The sequence below is a fragment of the Podarcis melisellensis genome, assembly GCF_964234715.1.
Source record: "Podarcis melisellensis genome assembly, chromosome: 3".
Lineage (NCBI taxonomy): Eukaryota > Metazoa > Chordata > Lepidosauria > Squamata > Lacertidae > Podarcis > Podarcis melisellensis.
In genome coordinates this window covers 19,523,795-19,542,988 of record NC_138530.1, presented here as the reverse complement: position 1 = coordinate 19,542,988, position 19,194 = coordinate 19,523,795, and the positions used below count along the sequence as shown (strand labels likewise).

Genomic DNA, 19,194 nt, shown 5'->3' with positions numbered 1-19,194 from the left:
AAATCAAACCCTCCTTCCAATATATATCATGTATGCAGTCTCCTTGTATGGTTGGCCTGGAGGTGACATTTTCTCATCCCATGTCATCCGACCAGCAGAGATTTACAAGCCTGATTCAAACAGTTTGTCGTTCTTCCAATCTGATTTCTACTAGGCGCTCTGTAAATTAGTTCCATAGATTAGAAGTGCTTCTGGTTCAGCAGTAAGCAGAATGAATGACTAATAGGAGCATACAATTAAATTTCTTGGAAGCACAGGTTTATTGCAAGCCAAAACAATCTCCCTTTGTCATATCATTTTTCTTCCTTGTTGGCTAGATGTGCATCCTTTCTCTGCTCAGCTCTCTAACCCAGCCGCCCCTTCCCCTCTCCTTCTGTCAGAAAGATTCCGTCTCTTGATTTGTTCTTAATTCAAAGTAGCCAAGTTGCCAATCTACTTTTCCACACACACAAAATCAACGTTGTGCAAATGAAGCCTCCCATGCCATCCTTTAAGGATTATCATTCTCCTAGCAAGTACATGGGCTGGGCCTTCAATTAGCCTTGCTGCCTTGTCATTCTTGTTACACTTCTGGCTTTGGTTTTTTGGGTCTTTAAATGTTTAAATGAAGAGGATTGATAGGCCCCCCACAAATTCATAGCAGTCGAAAGGCTGGAAAGGGCTGCTTAGCTCTCTCTCCATCCCCCTTCTTCCCATCCTCCCCCCAATCATTTTTCTTTCCTTTTTTGCAAGTGGAATTATATTGTTGGTTGCTAACAGATTGACGAATATGGTAATGCCCTTATGCAATATTCCTCCTGCTATCCTCATTTAGCTCCCAACTCCGCAAGATACTTCAGCGCGTGTGCGCCTAGCATTTATGCATGTGAATTAAGCCCACTGGTTTTCACGCTCAGGGTTCTCCAGGTGTTTAAACACCTCTCTGGAAAGCAGGGGACGGGAAACCCTTTTCAGCTACAGGGCCCCATTCCCTCACACCCAACCTTCCAGAGCCACATGCCGGTGCGGTGGGTGGAGCCAAAGTCCAAAGTGGGTGGGGCAATGCATAGAATTGTAGAATTGCAGAGTTGGAAATGCTTGGAAAGCAACTATGCTTTACCACCAACCAGAAGGGACCCTGAGGGTCATCTAGAAGCCCTCCTGCAATCCAGGAATCCTGCCCACAGCCATCCCTGGTTGGGTTCGAACCAGCAACCTTCTGGTGAACAACCAGATGCACTGACCCTTCGCACCAAGTGTCTGCATGTGACTCTTAGCAGGCGACTGTGGCGTTTGCCCTCCTAGGTGTGTGACATCACACTGGGTTCAAAAGGAAAGGGTTAACTAATTGTAAAATGACTAACCAATGGGAACCCAAGGGGAGGAGTTAGAGTTAGAGTTAGGGTGGGTGAGAAGTCAGTCTGGAGTTAGAGAAGAGATAGAGAGGATAAGTCTGTGGGCTGGGCTAGTCTGATGTGAGAGAGTGAGAGAATTTGTTAAGAGGAGTCAGTCAAACCGTTGAGATAATCAGTCAGAAGGTATTTAGGAAGGTATAGGCCGGTAAAGAAATTAAAGTTAAGAAACTGACAGGAATATTATCTGAGAAACCATAAACTTGTTAATGCTTATAAAATAAACTTGTTTATTTGGTTCAATTTTAACAACTGTCTGGACTAAGTGTTTTACCCAAGAGTAACGGCTTGGTGGCAGCGGGGAAACGAGCACAGTGGTGGCACAGGGATCAATAGACTTTTAAACATCCGGGGACCCTTTGTGATCGCCACAGCAACATTCCACTCACACAAAAATCAGGTCTCTACTCATACACACACACCATTTGCAGTGAGCGAGAAGCAAGATTGCAATTCAAGGACAGATCCTTGTCTGGCTAAAGAACTAAACGAGAATAGGAAGCAGGACTGGTGACGGGAGGTGGTCAAGGGACAGATACAAATGCACAGAGGGTCACTTTTGATTCCTGGGCCTGAGGTTTTCCCCACCCCTGCTGAAAAGGGGCAAGAGAAATGTTGTGGTCCAGAGCTGTGGCCATGCTTTATTTTGGCCTTGGAAGGGATGACGTTCCTTTGGAGTCTTAAATATCCCACCCTGTGGGTGTTTGCTGAGCTCTAAGTCGGAATCTCCTTTCTTGTGACTTGAACCCCTCCAGAGAAGGAGGAAACAAGATCTGTTCTTTTCAGTGGGTCTACTCAAACATACTTGAATACAGCCCTGATTATTGTTATTTTAATAAGCATTAGGTTTGAGATAATCACATTGTGTGTTCACCAAGTAAAAGCACCAACTACCCCAGCCGGCAATGGACCTGAATGTTGCTAGCCAGGACAAGTAAAAGCCCAGCTTGCCCCTGATGACTCCCATACTTCCAAAATGGTTGACACCAAGTGAAAACATGTGGTCTCTTTTCTGCATTGCAAATAATAATAATAATAATAATAATAATAATAATAATAATAATAATAATAATAATTTGTTATTTATACCCCAGCCACTCTGGGCGGCTTCCAACAAAATATTAAAATACAGTAATGCATCAGACATTAAAAGCTCCCCTTAACAGGGCTGCCTTCAGATGTCTTCTAAAAGCCTGGTAGTTGTTGTTCTCTTTGACATCTGGTGGGAGGGTGTTCCACAGGGCGGGTGCCACTACCGAGAAGGCCCTCTGCCTGGTTCGCTGTAACTTGGCTTCTCGCAGGGAGGGAACCACCAGAAGTCCCTTGTAGCTGGACCTCAGTGTCTGGGTAGAACAAGGGGGCTGGAGACGCTCCTTCAAAAGCTGTATGGATCAGCCTTCTGTTACTTCCTAGCATCACTAGCAAATGTAATGTTGTTTATTCAAAATAGTTTTGAGTTTCCTCTCTTACTTCGTTCTACAAGAAGCACAGCCTGTTGTTTTCATGTACCTAGAGGTAAGATTACATCCTCTCAGAGCATGGCAAGCATGAGCAAGTACACCAAGATTTAGGGCTTTAATAAAAAAAAGATTCTGCCGCTAGTGGTTGTTGTGATGTGCACCCCATGCGAAGACTCCTGGTGTTCTTTGACAATATCTAATAACATTTGGGAGGCCGATTGGCTCACGCATTGCACGGCTGAGAAGAGTCAGAGGGCTAGAGCTGAAAATAAGGTAACAGTGGCATTGCTTGCAAAAGAAGGGATTTCAAGCCTGCAATGGGGATTTCAAGCCTGGCCAGTTGCCCTAAAGGCAACCAGAGAAAGTGCACATGTTACTTCCCAGTGCTCTTTCGGGTGCTTTTTCTCAAGCCCACATCTCTCTTTATCCTCTACCCAGAGAAGCAAGAGGCGTTATCAAGAGTTAAGGAACACATTCCAGCCAGACGAAAACACTTGGGGCGCAAAGAAGGGCCAGTGAGGAGTGCAGCCTGAGGAGAGTTTTGAGGGCTAGAGAGAGAGGATTGGAGGGCCACATTCAGCTTCAGACCTAAGGTACTTCACCTTAGAGCTTTTCCGGTGCTGACAAAAATATCCTGGGCCCACTTATATAAACCATGGGCTCCCAATAAGTGAATTCACCAAAAAGAACCAGAGGCATCTTCTGTTTAGGCTGAGACGTCACCTGAATGGTAATTCTTATTGGCACTTCAGGCTTTTATGAGCCTCTGGTCCCTGGCTGTAATTCTTAGCTTTTGTCAGTTCCCTAAGACTGCTGAATAAGGGACACGGGTGGTGCTGTGGGTTAAACCACAGAGCCTAGGACTTGCCGATCAGAAGGTCGGCGGTTTGAATCCCCGCGCCGGGGTGAGCTCCTGTTGCTCCGTCCCTGCTCCTGCCAACCTAGCAGTTCAAAAGCACGTCAAAGTGCAAGTAGATAAATAGGTACCGCTCTGGCAGGAAGCTAAATAGCGTTTCCATGCGCTGCTCTGGTTCTCCAGAAGTGGCTTAATCATGCTGGCCACATGACCTGGAAGCTGTACGCCGGCTCCCTCGGCCAATAAAGCAAGATGAGCGCCCCAACCCCAGAGTGGACCTAATGGTCAGGGGTACTTTAAGACCGCTGAACTGAAAGCAAGCTCTGGTGCCTGCCATTAGCCATTGGCCAGGCGACCAAGGACCACTGGGGACCTCAACCCCTGGCTGCTCAGAACATCATGACAAAGGGAAGACCAGCCTAGCCCCCCCCTCTGGCCAGAGAAGGAGCAGCTGCTAGGAGTTTGCTTCCCCATCCCTGCCAGAAAAGGTAGACTTCAAGTACCAGTTGCCCTTGGACTAGAGAGTGGGAGGTCAGTAAACTCATGTTCCCACCCATCCGTCAAAGAACTAAGGGGTTTGGGGTGGGGTGGCTTTGGGGGCATGGGGTATGGTTGGTGTTCTTCCCGACTGCTTATCAACTGTCTTGGGAACCATTTGATTGAGAGGTGGGGTATAAGCCTTCAAATTAAAATAAGCAACCTTAGGTCCCCATGCCCTGGCTCTTCTTACTGGTGAACTTGGAAGGAAAAGCCATCTATCTCATTGTTTATTTAAATAATTTCTTTTTCCATTTCATATTGCAGAAACGCCATAGGTGCAGAATAGCCTGAGGAAAAGGGTGTGCTCTTAATTGGCCGCCCCACACACGAAGAAATTCGTCAAAGGCCTGCACCTTTCCCCTAGTTTAAGGCAACACTTCAGTACAGTCCTCCTCAGGTCTGCTCAAAAGTCAGCCACACTGAGTTCAATAGGACTTACTCCCAGACAAATGTTTATCATATCCTATTCTTAGGAATGTAAAATACTTTTTTTGTTCTGTCTCTTGTTACTAATACAGCGGCAATACGAATGGCGTCCAATTCATGCATTAGCATTCTATCTGCTACCTAAAAGTAGATCTGCCAGGCAATGGAATAATCATAATTATTTTTGTTTAAAAAAATGTATTTCCCCATAGCCATAAACAAGAATTACTGCATTTCTTTCAGTGTCAAATATTTCAATTTTAGTGAGATGGCTCAATAAAAACAAAACATATGTTTTCTGAAGGTTTTGTGAAGACTTAATAACATTTGCACGTAGGGCATAATAAATCTTAGTGTTTACATTAACAAAAATCGATTGATAATGTCAGTGGGTTGCATTAGTATTCTCATTCAATATTTCTCATTGTGAAAAAGTAACAGAACAATTACTTCTTGTTGAGCAAAGTAAACAGTCGAACGTCCTCATTTTTATTAGTCCATTTTTTCCTTTTTTCAAATGGATATCTCTCTGTTCTGTGTGCACGTGAGTTAAAATAGTCATGAATATTAATAGACTCTGTTAATGCTTTTAAAATAACTTATAACTGTCGTCTCTGGTGTGCTGGTTTTCTCGATACCCAGCTAAACAAAACTTTTTTCAGCAAAGCTCAGGGAAAGTTTATTAATCTAAAGCATTTTAAAGCTGTTCTTCAGCTATAAAAAGGCTCCCAGAATGGCTTATATGAGGTTGATAACAAACAAGGCAAGGCAGTCCCTCCACCTCAGGCTTACAATCTAAAAGGCATGGCACAAAAGGTTAAACCGATGAGGAGGGAAAAGGAAAGCAAGCAACTTCAGACACTAGTTTACTTAAAATCACAAGGTTCTCATAATAGCCATATTGAATGGAAACAATTCAGGGGGAGAAGGAGCCAAAAGCTCTTCACCACCTCAGAATGTAAAATAAGCTTCTGAGCATGTCAGTCAGAATTCAGCTGATCTGTCTTGGTAGTGTTTGTGCACAAGTGTATTGATGTTACAGATATTTCCTTGTTGGGGATGAGAGCTTAACTGCCTGCCTCCAGATTTGACAGCGATCCATTTTACTGAATTGTCAGGACTATGAGCCTGTGAAAAGTTCAAAGTATTAATAGCGAATACCACCCATTTTGCAGAGCCTGCTTCTTTCAAACTTTGTGATAATCGTGCACTTCCCTGCTCTGTAGCAGTGTGCGTGAGAACTTGCTTTCACATTGACGCTGCATTCCATTCGCAAAATAGGTTCTGTAGCTTCTTCAACCCGACCATTAGAGCAAGGCTTATAGCTCAGTGGCAAAGCGTTTGCTTTTCAGGCCTAGATACCTAAGCTCATCTCCAACGAAACAGGGTTCTCCCTCTTATTTGCTGTAGTTTACACAATGACTGTTTTCTGCCTGCACCATGGGAGACAGTAGGCCAGGCAAATTTGGCCCTCCAGATGTTTTGGAACTACAATTCCCATCATCCCTGACCACTGGTCCTGTTAGCTAGGGAACATGGGATTTGTAGTCCCAAAGTTTGGGGGTGCCTGGTCTTTGGCCTTATCCGGTAGCTGCTTTTCTTATGCTCTTAGGCACTCTCTCTCTTTTTCCACCGTCTTCTATTACCCACTCCCTTCTTTTTCCTCACATATCAGTTTGTTTAAGGTGTAAATCTGCAGGTGGGATGTTGTCGGTGCTAATTCTACCTTTTAACAGTGCTTTGTTTTCTTTGAGGCACTTAAGAAATTACTGTTATTTCCCAGGTAACTGGGGGAAGACCCATGCCTGAGAACAAAAGAAAAAGAGATTCCCTTACTTAATTGGGGGGGCAGCTAAACTAAGGGCTGCACCAAACCACAACAAAGCTGTAAAAAAACCCAAAACAAAACCCAGAAGCAGCAAATCCAGCAGGTTTATTACATGCTTCTTAAATATCCAGTTTTCTTCTCATTTATGAACCAAACCAGGAGACTGATTGTGTGGCCGGTGAGCAAGCTATGGTTCATGAGTCCGTAAAATACACAAATGCCAGGAAGCACACATTTTCAAAATCGACACGTCATAAGCGGGGTCGCTTCTCACGAGGCTAACGTCTTGTCCTTAACCAGCATTGTCAATGTTTCAGCTCTCCAGGAGGATGCCAGGGGACACCCATTTAAATGCACCGCTTTGCCTTGTTCCGTTTTTGTTTTGTAGCCGAACTCTTCATGGAGCAGCATCACCTCAAAGAAGCAAGCTTCTGTATCCAGGAGGCAGCCAGTCTCTTCCCTACATCTCACAGTGTGCTGTACATGCGGGGGAGGCTGGCGGAGATGAACAGCAGCTTGGAGGAGGCTAAGCAACTGTATGATGAGGCACTGACTGTGAACCCAAACGGAGTGGAAATCATGAACTGCCTGGTGAGCATGCAGCTTTGTGTTCTTGTCATAGAATGAGGGTGTCCTACTGGCGTCGTCAGGGTGGAGGAATGGGATCTGGGGAGACACAGTACCATAGTTATAGTAAGGGAATGCAGGGTCCTTTAGCTGTGATTCGATGTTTATTTGGAATTCTCAGCATCCTTATGCTCTGTGCAAATGGAGTGTGTTGTGAAGGGTGAGATCCAGGTGAGATGGTTACCAACAGCAAACACCCTTGCCGTATCTGTTGCTGAACACTCCTGCCCTAAATGTTTGACGCTGGGAATGTAATAATAATAATAATAATAATAATAATAATAATAATAATAATAATAATAATAATAATAATAATAATTTATTTATACCCTGCCCATCTGGCTGGGCCTCCCCAGCCACTCTGGGCGGCTTCCAACAAAATATTAAAATACAATAGTCTGCCAAACGTTAACAACCTCCTTGAACAAGGCTGCCTTCAGATGTCTTATAAAAGTCAAATAGTTGCTTATTTCCTTGACACCTGACAGGTGGGCGTTCCACAGAGCACTCCTTCAGGTATACAGGACCGAGGGCTTTAAAGATCAGCACAAGCACTTTGAATTGTGCTCGGAAACATACTGGGAACAGGTGTAGACCTTTTAGGACTGGTGTTATATGGTTTTGGCGGCTACTCCTAGTCACCAGTCTAGCTGCCTCATTCTCGATTTGTTGTAGTTTCTGAGTCACCTTCAAAGATAGCCCCATGTAGAGCACATTGCAGTAGTCCAAGCGGGAGATAACCAGAGCACCTATCACTCTGGCGAGACAGTGTACAGGCAGCTAGGGTTTCAGCCGGTGTACCAGCCGGAGTTGGTGAACAGCTGCATTGAATGCAGAATTAACCTGCACTTCTATGAACCTCTTCATTGGGTTTTATTGGAGCACTCCCTTATTCTGGAGTTCAGAGGTATGGCAGCATGGCATGTGCTCAGAAGAGGCTGCCCCTCGTGTCTCTCTGCACAAGTCATAGCTCTGGACCTGCTTGCTTTCTGCCAGGTGATGCCCAGAGAGGTAATTCATGTAGAAACACAGCAGGAGGCATATGATTCCATTTTTCTTTTGAGGCGGTTTCAGTGGTTCCCAGTCTGCTTCCAGGCCCGGTTCAAAGTCTTGTGTCTACCTTAAAGCCCTGCAGGCTTGCGGTCCAGGTGTCAGTATGCATGCTGTCTCCCTAAACCCATCAATGAATTGTGAACACAATACTTGAACTCTTAAAATTCTGAAGAGGCTTCTCAATAGACAAGGGATGAGCCTAGTCCTATGTACAGCAATGGAATACTCCAAAATTATTGTTATTATTTGTTAAATGTGTATACTTCCCTAAACCAATTGGTCTCAGGGTGGTTCACAACATAAAATCACAATATAAAAAGACAAAATACAGTACATATTAATAATAAAAACAAGAACAACCTAATAATCCCCTCCTCCCCAACACATTTTAAAAGGGCATTGGATGTCAAATAGATGCCCGCTTAATATATACAGGTCACCGAACAGCTTTTCCTGGGGCCAAATTTGCATGTAATGGCTGGGATGTAATTGGGCACCAAGGGAAGGCACAGGGAGGTCTGTTGTTGCCTTGGCAAAGTTCCAACCTGACCTGGAAGCTTTTATTGTTCTTCCAGGTCAAGGGGAGCCAATGGCTGGCCTGGGCAGGCAGAGACATTCCAGAACCTAGGGACACTTAAGCCCCTGGGAAACTATTCATTGTGGAGCTCCGGTAGCTCACCATGTTGGGTACAAGTCTATGAATCAGATGGTTACTGGTTCTACTCCCGGGAGATCCTGACACTGAGCTTCCGGATGGCAGGCTTTTAAAATTTGTAGTTTCTTTTAAGAGCAGCATTCATGCAGCTAGCTGTTCTTTCAGAAAGCCTTTTCCTTAGCTGCATAGGAATGGGTCTTCGTGAATAGCTCCGGTCCTTCCGAAAGAGCTTTTAAATGATTCGGCTGCAACAGTAGCGACCAGCTGTAGGTATTTCTTCCACAGAATCAGCCCCATCTATGTGTCTGGGTTGTTTAAACAAACCCCAGCCATGTGTGTTGTTGTTTAGTCATTTAGTCATGTCCGACTCTTCGTGACCCCATGGACCAGAGCACGCCAGGCACGCCTGTCTTCCACTGCCTCCCACAGTTTGGTCAAACTCATGCTGGTAGCTTCGAGAACACTGCCCAACCATCTTGTCCTCTGTCGTCCCCTTCTCCTTGTGCCCTCCATCTTTCCCAACATCAGGGTCTTTTCCAGGGGGTCTTCTCTTCTCATGAGATGGCCAAAGTATTGGAGCCTCAGCTTCAGGATCTGTCCTTCCAGTGAGCACTCAGGGCTGATTTCCTTCAGAATGGATAGGTTTGATCTTCTTGCAGTCCATCGGACTCTCAAGAGTCTCCTCTAGCACCATAATTCAAAAGCATCAATTCTTCGGCGATCAGCCTTCTTTATGGTCCAGCTCTCACTTCCATACATCACTACTAGCTGCCGCATTCTGGATTAGTTGTAGTTTCCAGGTCACCTTCAAAGGTAGCCCCACATGGAGCGCATTGCCATAGTCCAAGCAGGGGATAACTAGAGCATGCACCACTCTGGTGAGACAGTCTGCGGGCAGATAGAGTCTCAGCCTGCATACCAGATGGAGCTGGTAAACAGCTGCCCTGGACACAGAATTGACCTGCACCTCCATGGACAGCTGCGAGTCCAAAATGACTCTAAGGGGTGCGACCTCAACTTTTTAAAGTCAGTCCTTGGGCTTTGGAGAAGTGGACTGCACGCACCTAGGAAGGTTGCTGCCAACACTCAAACTCCTAGAGCAGCTGTAATGTCATACTCATGAAAAGAAAGTAATTGATTCAAGTTTTGAATAGATTCAAAACACAGCTTATTCCACTATGCAAACTATTTCTTAACAATATCAGGCCAAGTATGTCTGGCCTGGAATTCTCTCCCTCTTCAATTTATCCCTGGTTTTTTTTAATTTCTGTTTTTATATGATATAGTTCTTCTATCTATTACTTGTGTATGTCTAAAAAGGCAATTACCTAGGCTTTGTGACTATTGTAAAGATTAACTACTCAAAGACCAAGGTTATTGTCTTTGGAAAGAAACGTCAGAAACTCTGATGGCCAAGTGATGAGCAAGCAGATGACCAGTGCCATGAATTTAAATAGAGGAAATCATTTTAAGGACGCATATTCTCAGAAATCTCATAAAACTTTCAGTCTCTAGAACCTTTGGAGCCGTATTCATGTTTTAATGTACAAATGATAGCTTTTAAAATTGATGCTGCATTGAAACTGTTTCAAAACAAGGTAGTGCCTCAGATTTTGCATGGAGCAGAACAATGAAACAGGGAAGATCCTCAGGTTGAGAAGCTGGATTTTTTATTTTTTGCAGAATTGTGGGTTGTTTTATTTAAGGTTATTAGCTCTGTATCCTGGTAGTTCATCAGCTATAATTCTTGTAGTATTTCCTTCAATTGTGGCTTTATCCCATAATGCTATAACTATTTTTTTAGAATTGGAAACTGTATTGAAATTGATTATGATCATTACTACCACTACTACGTTAAGAAGGTAGAAAGAACCCTGTTGTCACAGACCAAAGGTCCACCTAGCCTGTTTCCAACTAAATGCAGCCAGAAGCCCAAATGCAGGGCACAAAGGCAAGCATTCTTCCTTCCTGTTTGTCTCCTAGCAACCAATACTAAAGGGTGTACTTCCTTTGAACAAAGAGGTGCCATTGAATCATCCTGGCTAACTGCTGCTGATAGACTTGGCCTCCATGAATTTCCCTGATCCCCTGCTAAAATCCAATGTAAGCTTCTTGGCCGCCACCACATTCTATGGCAGCAAATTCCATGATGTCTTGGGTGGAGAAGAACTTGCGGTTGTTTGTCCTAAATGTACTGCGAATCAGTTTCATGGGGTGACCTTGAGTTCTAGCATTAGCAAATAGAATCCTCTGTCTCCTATTTTTCCACCCCAGCGCATAATTTTATTGTTTTCGATCCATTGTTTCTACCAAGGAGTTGTTGTTGTTGTTGTTGTTGTTGTTTTTCTTGCTTGTTAAACAAGTTGTCCTCCCTGCCCTTCTTGGAGAGAAATAGAAATAATGATCTCTACATGGTCACCGGATCTCTCTTGTCAGATTTGGAACGTTAGGTGCCACCTGACCAATCCAATCTGCTTCCAAAGCAAACTCCCCGAGCGAGCTGGGCTCTTTGTCCCTGGTGCATCAAGCACTAATTAGTTGCAGAACTCATCCATCTCCCCTCAGGCTGTCAGACCTTTCTTCAGAAAAATCTAGCTTGGAAACAGTGTGGCTGGTTTTTAGGAGAGGGCACAAATCTGGCGATAAACAAGCCCGTCGGCTTAATTATTCCTCTGGGCAATAGCAGAGAAGTCATAAGCACATTTGGGATTCTTTCCAGTTGCGTTTAATGATAAACAAGTGGGGTCACATGAAGATAACCCACAGCGTGTTCGCACTTTGGGGGGAGGGAATTGATACCTACCACCAGCACCATAATTTGGGATCCTTCGAACCAAAAGCTAAGTAAACGTAAAGGGACCCCTGACCATTAGGTCCAGTTGTGACCGACTCTGAGGTTGCGGCGCTCATCTAGCTTTACTGGCTGAGGGAGCCGGTGTACAGCTTCTGGGTCATGTGGCCAGCATGACTAAGCTGCTTCTGGCGAACCAGAGCAGCGCACAGAAACGCTGTTTACCTTCCCACCGGAGCAGTACCTATTTATCTACTTGCACTTTGACGTGCTTTTGAACTGCTAGGTTGGCAGGAGCAGGGACTGAGCAATGGGAGCTCACCCCATCGCGGGGATTCAAACCACCAACCTTCTGATCGGCAAGTCCTAGGCTCTGTGGTTTAACCCACAGCGCCACCCACGTCCCTCTAACTGAAAGCTAGTGGCCACTTAAAAGGAGAGGTGCCTAACCTTCTTCCATCTGAGGGCCACAATAACCCCACGTCAGTACTGTGGGAGCCACGTGGGAATGTGGCGTGGCCAAGCCGTAAATGTGGGCATGGCCAAATTATACATGCTACCTGAGCAAAACTTGATTCCCATTTTGGGAGGAGTGTTTTGCTCAGACATGCAAAGAGAGTGGGCAGAGAAAGGGCTGGAAGGTGGCAGTGCAACTCCACTGCGCCAACCAGGAAGCACACAGCATGAGCAGAGGGTTGGTGCCAGGTCTCCCCTCACTCAGATCCATGATAGACTGCCTTGGGTCCAAGGAGAGGCCCACCCCCTTCTGCATCCTGACTGCTCAAGCCAGGAATCTCACATGGATACCCTGAGTTCAGAGGGCTCAACCCCTCTGAGCCAGTGTGGTGTAGTGGTTAAGAGCGGTGGACTTGTAATCTGGTGAACCGGGTTCACGTCTCTGCTCCTCCACATGCAGCTGCTGGGTGACCTTGGGCCAGTCACACTTCTTTGAAGTCTCTCAGCCCCACTCACCTCACAGAGTTTTTGTTGTGGAGGAGGAAGGGAAAGGAGAATGTTAGCCGCTTTGAGACTCCTTCGGGTAGTCATAAAGTGGGATATCAAATTCTACTCTTCTTCTTCACTGGCATCAGGGCCAAATCAGAGAGACAGCTCCTCTCTCTGTCTCTCTCTGTTTACACACACACACACACACACACACACACACACACACACACACACACACGTACCTTTACCTTTTAACCCATCATGGAAGATTTTGCTAAACTGAAGCTATTTTGCCTGCGCGCTGCTCTCTCTGTCGCCAACGTTATTTATTTATTACTTTAAAAATAAAAGGCTCTATAGCTTTTGGGGGGGGGGGAGAGAGAAAAAAATTAAGAGTGGCTTGCTACAGTTAAAAGAACAAGAATAAGAAAACAAACACAAAAAGCAGTCAATGAGACAAGGGTGAAAAAGAGCAACATAAATCAGTTAAGCATTTGAAACCTGAGCAAGCATTTTTATTTTTTTAACATGGCACATAAAACTCATCAAACTGGATGCTAGGTAAGCATCTCAGAAATGCATATTCCAAAGTCAGGGTACCACTACAGAAAAGTCCCTTTTCCTGGTTCACTATCATCATGCAGGCAATGCACAGCACATCTCTTGCCCCCCCCCAAAAAAAAATTCTTTTTCTGCATACTAGGGGTCCTCTTCTCCCTAGTACGTTCCTTTTCCAAAACGGTTACCGTATTTTTCGCTCCATAAGATGCACCTGACCATAAGACGCACCTAGTTTTTAGAGGAGGAAAACAAGAAAAAAAATATTCTGAATGAAACAGTGGATGTATGGTTTTTGTGGTTCGTGCTGTGGCCACAGACATGTGATTTGACGGTGAGTTTGGGGTAGCCCAGTGCAAAAATCCTGAGAATCCATGTGGATCTGTGTTTTGTAACCACGTTTTTGCTCCATTGCGGCCCCACGAAACAGTGGATGTGTGTGTGTTTTTGGTGCAGGCTGTAGCCATGGACATGCTATGTGATCTGATGGTGAATTTGGGGTGACCCAATGCAAAAATCCTGAGGATCCATGTGGATCTGTGCTTTTCCCTGTTTAGCCACCCACAGGTGTAAGAACATAAGATCCCTGCTGTATTAGGCTGAAGGCCTACCTAGTCCAGCATCGTGTTCTCACAATGGACAATCAGGTGTCAATGGGAAGCCTGCAAACAGGACCTGAAAGCACCAGCTACCTCCCCACTTGCCGTACCAAGCAAAACAGTATCCAGAGGCATACTGTCTCTAGCAGTGGAAGGCAAACATAAGCCATTGCAGCAACTCACCTACTTTGAAAATAAGATCGTCAGGATCCAAAAATCAGCTCCCCATTTGTGTCTTTCTTCTTTTCCCACTGGTAATGGGTGGAAACATCACATTGGCCGTTGAATGAACCTGGCCTGCCTCGTGGGCAATGAAGCACACTTCCAGCTTGCCTGCTCTGCGGACACAACCTATTATTATTCAATCATGAATTAACTTATTAATGATCAAGTCCCTGAAAACACGGTGCTAAAGGGAACATACAGTGCTGGAAACCACACCCTGTGTTCCAAAAGACTGGCTAGTTTTATTGCTTTTGTGGATTTTGGCATGTTTAAGGAATTCACGGAGAGGAACATTTTCTCTTTCACCTTCTTGCAGCCACCTTCACTACCACCCACCCACCAAAACTTCTCTGGAAGCTCAGGAGGACCTCCTGAAGAAGATGGGTTTGAGCACAGGGGGTTAGGAAATGCAGGAAGCTGCTTTGTGCTGAGTCACACTTTCGGCCCATCTAACACAGCACTGTTTGCTGTGACTGGCAGCTGCTCTTCAGAGTCGAAGGGTTGTTTGTTGTCATCATGAGCCCTGAATCTAGTCATGATCTGGACAGAGTCAGAGGTTGCAGGGGTGCCAGATAGACAGGCCATTGCACCTGAAGTTGATAGAGGAATCTCCCAGGCCACCAAGACTTAATAGGATCAGAACCCAAACCTTCATTTCCATGGTTTCTTGAGCCTGAGGAGCCAGATGCCTCCCTCTGCCCATCCCCAGACTAGTGGTTTAGCGAGTGCACCTGGAAGGAGACTGGAACAAAGGAGGAGTGCCTGTCTTCAGGCAAGAGGGTTGTCCTTTTGAGGAGTTCTCTACAGGGAGGTGGAGCCTGGAGGAGGTAGTCCAGAGATAGAGGTTTAAAAGGCCTCAGTCTACTCCGAATCCATTTTGTTGCTCACTCCGAGCTCCTTTGGTCCAGCAGCCTTGATTCCAACCAAGCCACCTTCTCCATAAGATCTAGCACCAGGCCTGAAGGCAAGAGTAGTTTGCCCAACTGCCCTTTGTTTTGTCATTTGTTCTGTTGAAAGTTGATTTTAAAAAACCCTGAAAAAAACATGGAAAGTGGAGAGATTTGCTTTCCGAACCAAATAACTGTGAACTTTGGCAACACCATGAATTGCAAATGTGCAGTGCTCAACAATAGAAAGTCTTCATCCTCCAGGAAAATAGCTACAGGAAGACATCTATGTCTTCAGTCAAGGCCAACTGAGTTGTTGTTCAAATGCTTAACAAGAGGTCTAAATTGACTAATGGGATAATCAGTGTGATCAAACAATTGAAGCCTTGACTGCAATCCATGGCTTTTCTCAAGACACACGTAGGCAGCCATTATCCATTTGTCTCAGCTGCTGCTTGCTAATTCCCCAAATGGAGTAGACATCGTAAAATCTCTTTTGGTCCTGGGTAGGTGTAACAATGTCAGAGGGGAGTCAGGCTAGTCAGAGTCGGTGCTTAGAGTGTGAACTGTGGGCTGGGAAATCCTCACTCGTTTCCCCCATGAGATCTTGCTCTGTAGCCCTTGGCAAGACTCCTAATCCCACCCTCCTAAAATACTAACATCTAGCCTTCTCTATAGGGATGTTGTAAGGATTGTGTGTGGCATAAGTCCCAACTCCCTGGGTGCCCGAGCACCCACAAAATTCCCCATGAAGGGTCCAGACACCCACAAATTTCAGTGCCAGAGCCATGGACCCCACATGGCACCCATGGCCCCAGGCACCCACAGCCAAGTTAGCACTCCAGGTGAGTGAAGTGCTTTGACCACAAAAACACTATTATTAAAGACATTATGCCCAGCAGTAATGAAAACTGAGGGTGCCCCCAAATTCTTCCCTGCTTGGTTAATTCCTTTCCATGACAATTTCCCTTTCCCCATAAAACTATACTTGCTCAACCTTTCATACTCTTTGGTGACTCAAGCACGCAGGGTAGAACAGTATGTTACCCAAATGCCTACCAAACATGTCACCCACCCTTGTCAAGCTCTCTCCCATTACACATAGAATAACAAAAACCAAATTATGATGTCATTACATTGCGCATTGTGATGTCATCGTCATAAGGGGTAGGACTAAACCATTCCACACATTGTGTGGAAAGATTCAATGGCCATTTTCCAAAACTATCCCATGTGAAGCCTGACACATGGTTCCTCTGACACAGAGGTACAACCTACCTTGTGAGGGGAATCAGCTGTTCAGAAATACTGACACCAAGCTCCACCTGCGTGTGGAAAGTTCATAATGAATAACTAAGGCTGCAGATGATCCCCTTTAAAAGTCTTCCAGGACAGGAGGAAGCTGCACTAGAGTGGAGACAGGAAGCAGTGCTCCAGTTTAATTCTGCACCTGGTTTCATCCCATGTCCCTGTGCACAGATCTTTGTTTTCAGAGACGTCCAACAATCAAAGCAAGGATTCCTTCATTTTAAAAAACCTCCTAACATCTGTTTCCTTGAAGGCTTGCTTCACGCTGGCCTGGAGAATGACACAGAAAGCCATGGCACAGAATATCATGCCGACGCTAATTAAATGCTCGTTTACCTTGAAGCAGAAGAGTGCAAGGCTCCATTCTGTACTCTTTTCATGCACCACTAAGACAAAAGGTCATAGGAGCAATCCGCAGTCCAGAGGGAGCCTGTGTCTATTGAGAGTTGCATTCTTTTCCAGCGCTATGGATAATCACTTCAGGGCAAATTTCAATTTGTTCCTTTAAAACCACAGCTTTCCCTCAAATGCTGTGAACTCCTTTGCATGTTACAAAAGGCAGGAAGGAAGCAGATGTGCTTATGACTTGCTGCCGGGGATCTCGCCCAGACAGGGAACTCTTCTCAAAAGTGCCCTGAGAGTTAATGTTGTGGACAGGGCAGACCCAGATTTGAACCTGCCTTCGTCCCCAAAGCTTGCTGAATAATATCAAGCTAGTTGTTCTTTCTTGGACTAGCCTACCTCTCAGGGTTGTTGCTGGGATCAAATGGGAAAGGACAGAAATGGATGCATGCCATGTGGAGATTCTTGGAGGAAAGGTGGAATAAAACAAGTCATGTAGAGCAATCATCCTCTCAGTGTGACCAAGATGGAAGGCCTACAGATGTCCTCTAGTCAGCTGTACTTTGCCGCAAGGCTTCCATAGTTTCTTGCCAATTTTGTACGCATGTTAGAAGAATAGAGATTTGGATCATAAGGTTCCATTCCACTGCCACCCCTGGAATCACCATGCATTGCCATCTAGCGATGCTGGCAGGGCATAAGAGAACATAAGAGCTATCCTGCTGGATTAGACCAAAGGCCCATCTAGTCCAACATCCTCTTCCTGCCGTGGCCTTTCCAGATGCCTCTGGGAAGCCCCAAAACAGGACCTGAGTGCAACAGCACTCTCCCCCCATATGTGATTCCCAGCAACTGGAATTCAGGGCATACCTGTCAACTTTTCCCTTTACTTGCGAGGAATCCTATTCGGAGTAAGGGAATGTCCCTTAAAAAATGGGAAACATTGACAGCTATGATTCAGGGGCATTCAGCCTCTGACAGTAGAGGTAGAATATAGACAGCCATTGTGGCTAGTAGCTATCAGTAGTCTCTTGCAGGAGCGAATTCCAATTTAATTCTGCCCTGTGTGAAGAAGTGCTTTGTTTTGTCAGTCCAGAATCTAGCTGCGAATTAAATATATGAATCCCTGTGGACCCGTGTATGTGGGTGAACAAAAAAAAAAGAGGAACGGCTGGGTTCCTGGATTCAACATGGAGGGTGTGCACACAGAGAGCCCCAATAGCAGAGGATTAAACTCACAAAAATAAGCACCACAGTAAATCCCCAGGAATATAGGTTGTTGGACTTTTTTATCCCATTCAGCTGCACACAGCAGCTGACCTCTTTCTACCACACTTGCAATTAGCAGACCACATGCACACTGTTAAAGTAAGTTTGAAATGCTTTACTTACAGATTCAAGGTCTCAGTTATGCATTGTTCCATGCAGCAGCAAGGATAACACAGGCAAAATAGCCTTGAGTAGAAAGTACAGTAAAGTAGCTTCAGGCATGCAGTTTGTGCTTGGAAGCATAGACATGTCCTTCTCATTGCATACATGATGCAGAGAGGAAGAGAGTAGAAAGGCTTCACTTTCTCTCCAGAGGATGGGGGTGGGTGAGTTAGCTGAGTCTTATCTAGCAATACAGCTCTGTGGCCCTTAGCCCCTTCATGCACTAACTAGCAGTTGTGCATAGTTATGTTGGACTGCAGTCTCTCCCACAAATCTCCCAACATTCAGCTTCCTCTATGCTTATGAAGCTTTCTGTGGGCTTACTGAGGGTTTGTCCAACAGGACGTATCTCAACCCACTCACAGACATCTCTTTCAGCTGGTGCAATAGCGCTTACATTTTTTCTAACACCCCTTAACCAGCCTCCTAAGGCCCCTGCAACCCAGCTGTTGGATTGCAACCATATTATTATTATTATTATTATTATTATTATTATTATTATTATTATTTCAGGTTAGGAGGCAAGCTATTTTACTGAGGAGAGCAAGATCGGCAGCCAGCTTGAAAGCCTTGTTGCTGAGTAATATGGAGGATTAAATTGCTAAAGCAATAAGCGTCTTTTAATAAGATTTGTTATGGTTACTTATTTTATACCTTGTAATTCTCAGAAATACGAATGCACTCGAGGAGTAATTACATCTACTCTGAAATGCCCAAGTCATGGGGAACCTGAAACTGCCCTTTCTGCTCTCCTTAAATGTGGCTGCACGTCCCATATGTAGAGTTCCTGGTGTTCCAGTTCTGTTTTGATGACGCACCAGCAAGCAAAAAGTGGAAGCACCAATTACTTGAACAACCTGCCCACAACCTGGTGCCTGCCAGCTGTTTTGGACTACAACTTCTGTATACGCCAGGCAGCTGTTGTGCAAAACAGCTGAAGAGCACCAGGTTGGGGAATTCTGCACACAAACATCCACAATTCTGGTGTGAGTTGTTGTTGTTTAGTCGTGTCTGACTCTTCGTGACCCCATGGACCAGAGCACGCCAGGCACTCTTGTCAGGCTTTTTGAATTTGTAGTTTCTTTTAAGAGCAGCATTCGTATAGCTAGCTGTTCTTTCAGAAAGCCTTTTCCTTAGCTGCATAGGAATGGGTCTCCGTGAACAGCTCCTGTCCTTCCGAAAGAACTTTTAAATGATTCGGCTGCATCAGTAGGGACCAGCTGTAGGTATTTCTTCCACAGAATCAGCCCCATCTATGTGTCTGGGTTGTTT

At 45.2% G+C, this 19,194-nt stretch overlaps 1 protein-coding gene across 1 annotated transcript in view; it reads left to right on the top strand.

Annotated features, from left to right (window-relative positions):
• Positions 1 to 19,194, top strand: part of TTC7A (tetratricopeptide repeat domain 7A) — a 180,273-nt gene that overhangs the window by 135,578 nt on the left and 25,501 nt on the right. Inside the window, exon 19 of the mRNA XM_081903881.1 lies at positions 6,890 to 7,092. Coding sequence (XP_081760007.1) covers positions 6,890 to 7,092 — 203 coding nt within the window. The remainder of the gene's footprint in view (positions 1 to 6,889; positions 7,093 to 19,194) is intronic.